The 12060-nt window shown below is 42.0% G+C and overlaps 1 protein-coding gene across 4 annotated transcripts in view; it reads left to right on the top strand.

Moving 5' to 3' along the window:
- LOC140212608 (F-actin-uncapping protein LRRC16A-like) overlaps positions 1-12060 on the top strand; it is a 345618-nt gene that overhangs the window by 161960 nt on the left and 171598 nt on the right. For all 4 annotated transcript variants that reach the window (XM_072283616.1, XM_072283615.1, XM_072283613.1 and 1 more), the window contains one exon: positions 7682-7785. In XM_072283616.1, coding sequence (XP_072139717.1) covers positions 7682-7785 — 104 coding nt within the window. The remainder of the gene's footprint in view (positions 1-7681; positions 7786-12060) is intronic.

The following is a 12060-nucleotide window of genomic DNA, read 5'->3' as shown; positions in this document are numbered from 1 at the left end:
GCCTCAATTGCTGATATTTGGTATAATAACAGCTCCATAAGCTTCTTTTTTCTCTCTACTTCTTTCCCCTGAGGGCATTCTGTAAAACCTCTGCCTCTTGATGCTCTCTTAATATTCTTTCTAAGCTGCCAATAAAAGTTAATTTACATCATCAGCTGTGAATTAATACTATGGCCTTGTGACCTTGTACTTGGTGCTTACAACTTTGTACATATTTTAATTTGCCTTGTATTCTGTGTCCTATTTACAAATTTTAAATGCTAGAAGCATTTTTGTGATTTTTACCTGTCCATACATTTATTAATATATGCATCTCCACCCATCAATATTTATCCCTCAGTTGATATTTCTAATAAAGAGTTTTGCTTGGACATTGGATCGTATCACATACTTGTTGTTCACAACACAATTAATTTCCTTGAAAAATAAGTGCAATGAAAAATCACAAACAAGAGGAAAATCCGCAGATGCCAGGAATCCGAGTAACACCCACAAAATGCTGGAGGAACTCAGCAGGCCAGGCAGCATCTGTGGAAATGAGTACAGATGACGTGTCAGGCTGAGACCCTTTTTTCCATAGATGCTGCCTGGCCTGCTGAGTTCCTCCAGCATTTTGTGTGTGTTGCAATGAAAAATTATATACTTCCTGCAGATTGCTTATCTGTTTCCAAGAAATCTCTCTCCCCTGTAAGCTTCCCTTTCTTTGTGACTAGAACATAGGTTGGGGTGTTTACCTTTTAGACCCCTGTTAGTGTAAAACACCTAATGACAAGGCCTTTCCTAATGCAAAGCTTGTTCAGTAGTAAATCACGCGTGAGCCTTGTATGCTGACCTTCCCAGAGATAGCCCCTTGAACAAAATATTTGCTGACTCATTAATCACCAACTATTTTCATGCTTGAGCTGTAGTATCCAGGAAATGGTCTGGTCATCATCAGATTGCTGTTTGTTAGAGTTTGCTGTTATCAAATTGGGCCGAAGTGATCCAATTCCTTTCAAGTGTTGGCGAGCATTCCTGAAGGAGATCTGAAAGCAGATATAAAAATGTAGTCTTTTTTAGTGTATTGTCATAAGTCTATGCCACCATATTTTCAAAATGTATTCCCATTCCATGCCTCTCTCCTCAAGTTATACTAAATGTGTCAAATTAAATTATAATAGGCAAATATCATCTACACCACAACCTGTTAACAAGTCCTATTTCCTCTCACTCTCTGCTTTTGAACTTTTTCCAAATAAAGGAGCAGAAACTGATGTACCAATTCCATTGTGCAAACTATGGTAATACTATTTAACTGATTACTTTGCAGTTATTTATCTTGTTCTCTTGTGTTTTTTTTACCTGAGATATTCATGGCTTTTATGCAAAAAACAGCTTTGCATGAGATCATTGCCAAATTTCAAGTGCAGTTTGGATGTAGGTGATACTGATGAGACCTAATTTGTTTTCCTTTTCCATAATGTGCAGAGAAGTTGGTGAGCCTTGTCGAGCTACTGATTCTCAATGCAATTACTCAGGGAGCTTGATCATTTTGGGCCTCAGTCTCAACAGAAGTGGATGCCTATCAAACCAACACAATGTGCTACCTGGTAGAGAACTTGCAGAATGTGGCGCTCCCATGAAGTTATATCTCATATTTCTCACAGACTGGGTCTGCAAGATGTTAGGATCACACAGCACATAAACAAATACAGTGGTCCAACTCATCCATGCCAACCAAGATTCCCATCTGAGCTAGTTCCATTTGATAGTGAAGTATATTTGGTTAATTATTATTACAGTGCACTAATAATCCATGACGTACTTCTGTCAGACAGTGAATTGGGTATTAAACCAGCTATAAAGGCACCATCTTTCAGTTAGTCCTGACGAAGGGTCTCGGCCCGAAATGTTGACTGTACCTCTTCCTAGAGATGCTGCCCGTTCTGCTGCGTTCACCAGCAACTTTTATGTGTGTTGCTTGAAATTCCGGCATCTGCAGAATTCCTGTTGTTTACCATACACGTTGACTTCTTTGTCGTAGGTGAGGGGAATCTTTCTCTAATACACATTGTACATTTCAAAATATCCGGAATCAATAACAGTACTTCTGAAATGTAAACATCATTGTATATTGTAGGCAAACAGAGCTGTCATATTCTGCCTTCCATTCCCTGTCATCCATACTACAGCTTGTCCAATTCAGTACCAAGTTCCCCTCAGCTGTCGTCTACTTGGATTTGCAATTTTCCAATGTTAGAGTTTTCACGCTTCCAACATGTTCTTTTGAATTTCTTCATGACTTTACCCTTTCCTCCTCCCACAAATTTCCAACATGTTTGTTTAAATTCCTTCATGGCTTTACTTTATCAACAGCACAAACTCTTACTGTGTTCACTCGTTCTCCCCATTTCAGCCAATGATGTTGAACGATGCTAATTATTGCCCTCAGATATGAATTGATCTCCTCCTCTATCTTGCTTAAAACCTATCATTTCGACCAAGACTTTTGTCTTGCGCTTTGGCTATCTTTATTTTGTTTATGCATCAGTTAATTGCCCAATGTAGCTTTTCTTTAGTTTCCAGGCACTCCCACCCTTTTGCTTCCAAACACTGGTGTAGCGTCCAGTGTCTTTAGCACGTGGGCATCTTTTAACTGATGCCCTACTCCTTCCATTCATCTCACATCACTAACAAATACCTACACTTTTTCTTTTAAGAGTCACTTTATTAACTCCTCATTATAAACACCTTTTTGACATGGGCATCTATTGTCATACATTCCACTGAAAGTCTTTTCTATATCAAAGATGGTGCCTAAGTACATAAGGTGTCCGATTCCGTTCAAAGATGTACTGTCTGCATTTGAGGTGGAAGCGACATCCAGCTTGGGTTAGAGGGTAATACATGTGTGCAGTCTTAATCCAAAGTGATCCATAAGGTCTGTCTGAGTGAGCCTGAACCAGTAAATACTTGTTTATTACTCCTGTCAACCTAAAGTTTCACAGAAAACAAATGAAGTCTGATGTGGATTTGAATTAAGAAACCTGATCAGATATGAGCTTACATAAACAGCTATCAGAAAAGTAGATCAGTTGTGCAGCAAGCTATTGTGTGTCTATTGGCTGTGACATAAATACCCAATGAAGTTCACATTGAAGCTGAGAGAAAGCTATTCTACCAAAGTAAAAGATACCGTGCAAGTTGACTTTACTGCTTAGTATATCTGAAGAAGTTACGCTATTATAAGTAGTCCCGGGTTCAAATACATAATTTTTTAAAAATTATGATGATTTTATGACCTAATCTATCCCAGACAGTATTTCCAAGGTTAACTTTATTTGTCATATGCGCATCAAAACCTATAGTGAATTGTGTTGTTTGCATCAATGAGCAACACAGCCCAAAGATATATTAGGGGCAGCCTGCAAGTGTCACCATGCTTCCAACATAGCACACCCACGTCTTGCTAACCCAAACCCATACATCTCTTCGAATGTAGAGGGAAACCAGAGCACCTGGTGGAAACCTATGCAGCCACGGAAAGAGCATACAAATTCCTTACAGACAGCGGCAGGATTTGAACCCTGATCTTCCAATTACTGGCACTGCAAAGCATTAACCTAACCATTATACTAGGAATTCTTTTTACTTTTCTGGCTATTCACATTTATCAGAGTGCTAACTTCATAAATAACAAATAAAGATTAATAAAAATAGAATTTGCCAGCACCATGTAACTAGTAGCAGTGTAATATTGGTTACGTATGGTTTTTAAGACCAGTGGGATACAGGAAAATGTTAATGAAATCCAAATCTTATAATCAAGGTAGATTGACTTTATTAGTTTCAGTCACAATTACAAATCCTCTCCTCCCCATGCCTCCTCCCCGACTGTTTCCACACTGAATATATTGAAGTTTTCTTTGCAATGTGTATTAACAATTCTTTTAAAAAAAAACTTAAGTTGACACTACATTTAACAATAAGGCTCATCTCCAACATCTATTACCTTCTCTCAGTATGTCAGAAAAACCAATACCATTAAGGACCACCATTGTAATTATAATAGAAAACTATGTTCTACCATGACATGATTAATCAGCAATGCAGGTCCTATCAAAGATTACATTTTAAAAGATGGAATGTATTTTCAGCCGTATTGCTTAAAATAGAGCAATTGCTTATAGCTCTGCCACATTAGAATATAAATATTTTAGAACTGTTTTCATCAGATGCACATGTGCTGCTTGGTTTGTGTTCTTGGCTGACAGTCCAATTCTGTAATTTTCTGAGAGCAAATAACTAAATGAGCCAAAGATTTATAGATCACAACGTGATCTAACAAACTGTGTTTAAAATGGATGTACTATGCTATTTCACTTGGCTAATGAATAATGAAAACGGCTATTGTGTCAAGAAAGATGAGATTAGCAAACAGTTTGGAATAAAAGTACATATCTGCGATATTAAACATGACATTGAGCAGGGCTTTGAGAAGCAGGTGGGGGAGGAGTGAGTATTGGTAGCAAAGCACTGCACTGATGCTAATGCCTGTGGCAGATGAGAAGACGTCCCCTGGCACCACAGATGATAGATTTACATGGAAATTTGTAATGTATATTTTAATCATGAAAGATTCTGCATCAAAAATTGCTATTTTCTTCTGTAACATTAATTTGATCATTTATTAGGCTAGGTGTACGGGTGCTATCATTAGAATTTAGCACTTAAAGGCTAAATGCTTAAATGTCTAATCAGTAGGTGGTTGGGCACATACACAGATTACATTAGAAAGCATTTTATTGCAAATTCGTAAATGTTTAAATAAAAGGGAATTGCGCGGTTGGGGTAGATTGTATGGAAGTATCAAGATTAAAGATTAAGCACTTGTTATGAAGTGCTTTATATTGTTATAAGCAGATCACTTCTTTTATACATCAAACTAAAAGATGAGTAGCTCCCACAAAGGTTGGAGAAACTCGGTAGGTCAGGCAGCATAGAAAGGAATAAACAGTTGATGTTTCAGGCCGAGACCCTTCATCAGGATTGGAAAGGAAGGAGGAAGAAGCCAGAATAAGAAGCTGCAGGGAGGGATGGAGTACAAGCTAGCAGGTGATAGGTGGAGCCAGGTGGGTGGGGGAGGAGGGGATGAGGTGATGAGGTGAGAAGCTGGAAGGTGATAGGTGGAAAAGGTGAAGAGCTGAAGAAGAAGGAATCTGATAGGAAAGAAGTGGACCATGGGAGAAAGGGAAGGAGGAAGGGCACCGGGGGAGGTGATAGGCAGGAGAAGAGAAGAGGAAAGAGGGGAGCCGGAATAGAGAATGGAAGAGAGAAGGGGGAGGAGGTAAACATTACTGGAAGTTTGAGAAATTGATGTTTATGCCGTCAGTGTGGAGGCTACCCAGATGGCATATGAGGCGTTGTTGCTCCAACCTGAGCATCACCTCATTGTAACAGAAGAGAAGGCCATGAACTAACATGTCAGAGTAGGAGCGGGGTTTGGAATTAAAATGGTTTGCCCCTGGGAAATCCTGCTTGTTGCGGATAGAGCGAAGGTGCTCGATAAAGCTGTCCCCCAATCTACGTCGTTTTTCACTGTATGTATAGCAGGCTGCATCAAGAGCACCGGATACAGTAGACGATGCCAAATGATTCACAGGGAAGAGTTGCTTTACTTGGAAGGACTGTTTGGAGGTGAATGCGCAGGTGTGGCACTTCTTCCACTTCCAGGGATAAGGGCCTGGAAGAAGATTAGTGAGGAGGGATGAATGGTCAAGGGAGTGATAGAGAAAGCGATCCCTGCAGAAAGCGGAGAGTGTGGGGGAGGTAAAGATGCGTTTGGTGGTATGATCCCGTTGAAGATGATGGAAGTTGTGGAGAATGATATGCTGCATGCAGTGGTTTATGGAGGAACTCTATCCTTGTTAAGATGACAGGAAGGAGGGGTGAGGGCGGGTGCTTGGGAAATGGAGGAGCTGCGGGTGAGGTGAGCCTCAATGGTGGAAAAAAGAAAACCCTGTTCTTTGAAGGAGGAGAACATCTCTGATGTTCTGGAAAGGAAAGACTTGTCCTATGAACAGATGCAATGGAGACGAAGCAACTGAGGAAAGGGAACGGAGTGGTATTTTTACAAGTGGTAGGGTGGGAAAAAATGAAGAAAGCTTTGAGAGTCAGCAGGATTATAAAAGTTATCTGTAGACTGTCGATTTCTCTAACTTCCATAATTATTCCCATTCCTCTTCCCTCTTCTTTCATTCAGCATCCAGGCTCCCCTCTTACCTCTTCTCCTCTTTTGCCTATCATCTTCCCAGGTGCTCCTCCTCCTTCCAACTTCTGTCATCTTCAACAGGATCCTATCACCAATCGCATCATTACCATCCCTCCAAACTCCACTTTCCACAGGGATCACTCTCTCTGATTTCTTTGTCCATTTGTTCCTCCTACTATTCCCCTCCTGGCACTCACCCTCTGCAAGCAGAAGAAGTGGTACACCTGCACCTTCACTTCCTCCCTCACCTCCATTCAGGGCTGCAAACAGTCCTTCCAAGTGAGGCAACACTTCACCTGCAAGTCTGTTGGAGTTATCTACTGTAGCCGCTGCTCCTGGTGCAGCCTCCACATCGGTGAGCCCTGACGTAGATTGGGGGTCTGCTTTATCGAGCGCCTTCGCTCCATCTGCAAAAAGCAGGATTTCCCAGGGGCCAACCATTTTTATTCTAATTCCCACTCTTATTCTGACATGTCGGTCCATGGCTTCCTCTACTGTCATCATGAGGCCACTCTTGGTTGGAGAAGCAACTGCTCATATTTTGTTTGGGTAGCCTTCACCCAGATGGCATGAACATCTATTTCTCTAACATATGCTTATTTAGCCCTCTCCTCCTTCCCTCTTCCATTCCCCACTCTAGTTCTCCTCTTACCTCTTCTATTCTCCTTACCTGCCTATCATCTGCCCCAGTGCCCTGCCTCCTTCCCTTTCCCCCACAGTACACTATCCTGTTCTATCAGTTTCCTTCTTCAGCCCTTTAGCTTTTCCACCAATCACCTCCCAGCTTCTCACTTCATTCTGCTCGCCTTCCCTACCCACCTGGCTTCACCTATCACCTGCCAGCTTGTACTCCTCCTCTCCCCATCTTGTTGTTCTGGCTTCTTCCCCCTTCCTTTCCAATCCTGATGAAGGGTGTCGGCCCGAAGCGTCGCCTGTTCATTCCTTTCTATAGATGCTGTCTGGCCTGCTGAGGTCCTCCAGCATTTTGTATTTGTTGCTCCGGATTTCCAGCATCTGCAGAATCTCTTGTGTTTCAACAAGAAGATTAATCTGCCTATAACTATATAAAAGACAGTGGGGAAGTAGTTTAGTTTGAGAGGAGATAATTTTAAGGTAATTGGATGAAAGTGTAGGGGGATGGCAGAGGTAGGTTTTTTCATACAGATTATAGAACATCCTGCCATGTTTGGTGGTAGAGGTGTGTAAGTTCGGGAGATTTCTGAGACTTAGATAGGCACATAGAGGAAATAAAAATGGAAGGCTATGCAAGAGGGAAGCGTTGGATTGATCTTGGAATAGGTTAAAAGGTCAGCATAACACTGTGGCCCTAAGGGCCTGCAAGGTGCTTTACTGTACTGTATTCGATGTACTTCTGTATGCACAAAGAAAATGTGAACAACTGTTTATTTTGTACACTCTGCACAATTACAGGGGTGAACAGCCTTGCCCAATCACTGAGTGCCAACCAACAAATTTCTAACTCTCTCACACACCTTGACCTCTCAGGGAACTTCCTCCGAGGAGATGACCTATCGGTAGGTTGGACTTTAATACCTTCTTCATTCTTGTGGTGTGGGTGTTGTTGCCTGGCTCAGAATTCACTTCCCATCCATTGTCCTGGAAGGATAGTTGTCCTCCTGGACCATTGCAATCCATTGAACTCCTGCGCTCTTGCTGGATGGGGATTGTCAGGATTTGACTTGTTGACAAAGAATGGTGATTGATGCATGTACAAGTCATGATGGTGTGCCACTTGGAAGGAGCTTGAAGGCGGTGGCATTTTGCTGCAGCCATATCTCCTTCATCTTTTGGTGGGTGATGTTCTCAGGCTAAATGCAGATGTCTTGCTGACTGATTCCCATGTAATTTTTTCATGATTATTTTTTTCCTCACTGGATGCTGCCTTAATACCAACATCAGCTATGAACGTCTATGTATGATGCAATTAGACCAGAATAGTAAGGAGTTGGAATAAAAGAGTGTTTAAATTTGTAATGTTATGACCCACCTTGATGAGTATCAAGAGGTTATTGAAACATGCTTTAACCCAAGGATGAAACTCAAATTTGAGCATTCCTGACAATTGTAAAATCAAGGGAGGCGGCGTGAAAAATAAGCGGAAATAGGGCCTGGGTATCAATTTTCATCCAGGATAATGCAGAGGCTTCAAAGACTAAATCTTTTGGGTGCAGTTATAGATCAAAAAAAGATTTTTAATACTGCATTAGAGGATTTAGAAAGATTGCCTTAATTCTGATACAAAATATGCCCTGACCCAACTTTTGTGGGCAGCAGTGAATAGGCTGTGTCGGTTGTGTTTCACGCTTGGGCTAGTCCACATTCTTTTATGTGTGTGCATCTCTGCTTGCGGGGACTGGAATGGCAAATCACCTCAACATTCTTTATAGAGGAATTGTTGCCTGTATAAATGGGGCATGCAAAGGTGTGCAGCCTTTTAGGTCACACATGTAGATATACACACACTACAGCCTTTATTGAGACAGTTTAAATTTTCATTTTTTAATAATCCAATAAACAATGTACATATTCAGGGCAGTACTCTTAACTCTTCATGCAAGGAGTTGTTAACTGTGTCAGAGTTAAGTATTAAATTCTTCATTAATAGATTTTGAGCCCTGTTCACATAATTGTGGCATTGTTATTGGTGCAGTTTAGAGGGAGAAGTAGATAAAGTCAGCTTGAGGATAATAGCGGGCAGACTATAGTGTTTAAAGAATCGATGATGGGACTAGATTTGTTAGTGTCAATCCATGTTCAGTATCATTTTGCTTTGTAGACTTGCAATATCACAAAACTCGTAGGCTCAATCTTACTCAACCCCATGCCTTACACTTACCCCTTTATTATCCCCATGGACATACTCATTTTTTGTGATCCAATAAAGTGTTCTTGTGCTCTATACCCAAATGATCTATTGGGCTTTGGGCTGTTTCTAGTCACCTCAAATAATCACACTTAAAAACATCTGAAATAGATTTACATAACTAAAAACATGAGGTTTTTCCTAATTAACTGTTAATTAAGGAATTATTAATAAAGGAGAAATACTGCTACTTGCACTTAGCTTCCAAATATAGGTCAGTGACATTCAAGTGAATGGGATCATACTATATTTGCTGACTCTGGGCCTGTACTTGGTGGGGTTCAGAAACATGAAGGGGATCTCTTTGAAACCCACTGGATCCTGAAAGGCCTAGATCAAGTGAATGTAGACAGGTGTTCGCACAGTAGGAGAGCTTGAAGTGGCCGGCTCACAATAAAGGGCCATCCGTTTAGAACTGTGATGTGGAATTTCTTCATCCTAAGCATGGTAAATTGGTGATTTTTTTTTGCCACAGAGGGCTACAGAAGCCAAGTAATTTCAGGCAGAGATAGATAGATTCTTGGTTGGTAAGAGGATTAAGTGTCATGGGGAGATGGCAGGAGAATGGAGTTGTAAAAAAAAAAACAACCATGTTTGGCAGAGCAAACTTGATGGTCCAGATGTACTAATTCTGCTCCTATATCTTGTGGTGCACATGAGTTGGCCCTGGCTTGTATAAAGCTGAGAGACCAAATACAAAATGAACTGACCCCAGCAGGTAGCATGCTCCTGCTCCATGCTGAGCATGGAAGAATCAGTAGTGTGTTAATCCACCAAGAGCTTATCTGCAATCGTCTTCCAAATTGTTGCCAAAACGTAATTAGATTTTGCCTCCATTGAAAGACTTGTCAGATAGTTCTGTAGTGGGCATTGAATTAATTGATCAGCATTTCAAATCATTAAGAAATATTGATAATTTCCTGTCAACATTAATGAATAGAACTATTTAAAAAAATCTGTAGCATTTGTTGCTCCCCTAGGTTGATTAACATGCAAATTGTTATAAATTGGTTATTTCTTCAAAACTTAGCAAAAGTCACATTCACAAGAGAAACTATGGGAGACATGTTTATTTAAAAAGTGATTTAGCCAATTTTTCAGGAGTCAATGGAGGCTGTTAGTGTTGTGCAAAATCTGTTAGGTGCTATTTGTGATGCCTCATGCTCATCTGTTGTATATGCTGTATAGATATGAGCATTTAGAATGTTGATAAAAGTGTTTGCAGTGAGGGGGAAGGTTAACAACTTGACATTTGCCACAACTTCACCCGGTGAAAGCGTTTTGAAACTTGGGCTCGAATCCAAATGGCACAAGAAGGGTGAAGGGACGCGGTCAGAAATGCAAGAGCAAGAACTTTTTCTGCAACGCAATACTACTTTGTGTGTTTTGCAACCGAATTTAAACAAAAACCTGAATTCCAAACCCGATTCAGGTATTTACATAGCAGTACCTGCGGCATGCCGAGTTCACTCTGGGTTCTCTGTCCGTGGGATGGACTCAGTTAGATACAGCTGGCCATCCATGGTACTGGATCTCTTGCAGACCATTCACTTACATAGCAGGTGTGGTCTACTTCAGGGCAGCGTAACTGGGCAGTCTAGCCAGTTCCGTGGTCAAACAGTTCATTTAAACTTCTACCTGCCCCCTGCCTCATTGCAGGTCTCCTTCAAACCCCACCTCAGAATTAGATTCATGGTCATACAGCATGATAAAAGAGACTTTGGCCCAAATGGTTCAATCCAACCAAGATTCTCATCTGAAGTTGGTTCCATTTGGTCCTTAATTCCCCTAAATCTTTCCTAACCATGTACCTGTCCAGGTATCATCTTCTTGGAGTTCTGGCTCATTGTGAATTGCCAAGCAAACCCATACTACCACCATCCATCAAAGCTGCTGGTGAACGCAGCAGGCCAGGCAGCATCTCTAGGAAGAGGTGCAGTCGACGTTTCAGGCCGAGACCCTTCGTCAGGACTATCTGAAGGAAGAGTGAGTAAGGGATTTGAAAGTTGAAGGGGGAGGGGGAGATCCAAAATGATAGGAGAAGACAGGAGGGGGAGGGATGGAGCCAAGAGCTGGGCAGATGATAGGCAAAAGGGATACAAGAGGATCATGGGACAGGAGGTCTGGGAAGAAAGACAAGCGGGGGGTAGGGGGGACCCAGAGGATGGGCAAGGGGTATATTCAGAGGGAGAAAAAGGAGAGTGAGAAAAAGAATGTGTGTATAAAAATAAGTAACAGATAGGGTACGAGGGGGAGGTGGGGCATTAGCGGAAGTTAGAGAAGTCGATGTTCATGCCATCAGGTTGGAGGCTACCCAGACGGAATATAAGATGTTGTTCCTCCAACCCGAGTGTGGCTTCATCTTTACAGTAGAGGAGGCCGTGGATAGACATGTCAGAATGGGAATGGGATGTGGAATTAAAATGTGTGACCACTGGGAGATCCTGCTTTCTCTGGCAGACAGAGTGTAGGTGTTCAGCAAAGCGGTCTCCCAGTCTGCGTCGGGTCTCGCCAATATATAAAAGGCCACATTGGGAGCACCGGATGCAGTATATCACCCCAGCCGACTCACAGGTGAAGTGTTACCTCACCTGGAAGGACTGTTTGGGGCCCTGAATGGTGGTAAAGGAGGAAGTGTAAGGGCATGTGTAGCACTTGTTCCGCTTACATGGATAAGTGCCAGGAGGGAGATCAGTTGCGAGGGATGGGGGGGACGAATGGACAAGGGAGTCGTGTAGGGAGCGATCCCTGCGGAATGCAGAGAGAGGGGGAGGAGGGAAAGATGTGCTTAGTGGTGGGATCCCGTTGGAGATGGCGGAAGTTACGGAGAATAATATGTTGGACCCGGAGGCTGGTGGGGTGGCAGGTGAGGACCAGGGGAACCCTATTCCTAGTGAGGTGGCGGGAGGGTGGAGTGAGAGCAGAT

This window comes from Mobula birostris, chromosome 19, assembly GCF_030028105.1.
Source record: "Mobula birostris isolate sMobBir1 chromosome 19, sMobBir1.hap1, whole genome shotgun sequence".
Classification (NCBI taxonomy): domain Eukaryota; kingdom Metazoa; phylum Chordata; class Chondrichthyes; order Myliobatiformes; family Myliobatidae; genus Mobula; species Mobula birostris.
Note: the sequence above shows the minus strand (reverse complement) of the source record. Positions and strands in the feature narration are given on the sequence as shown.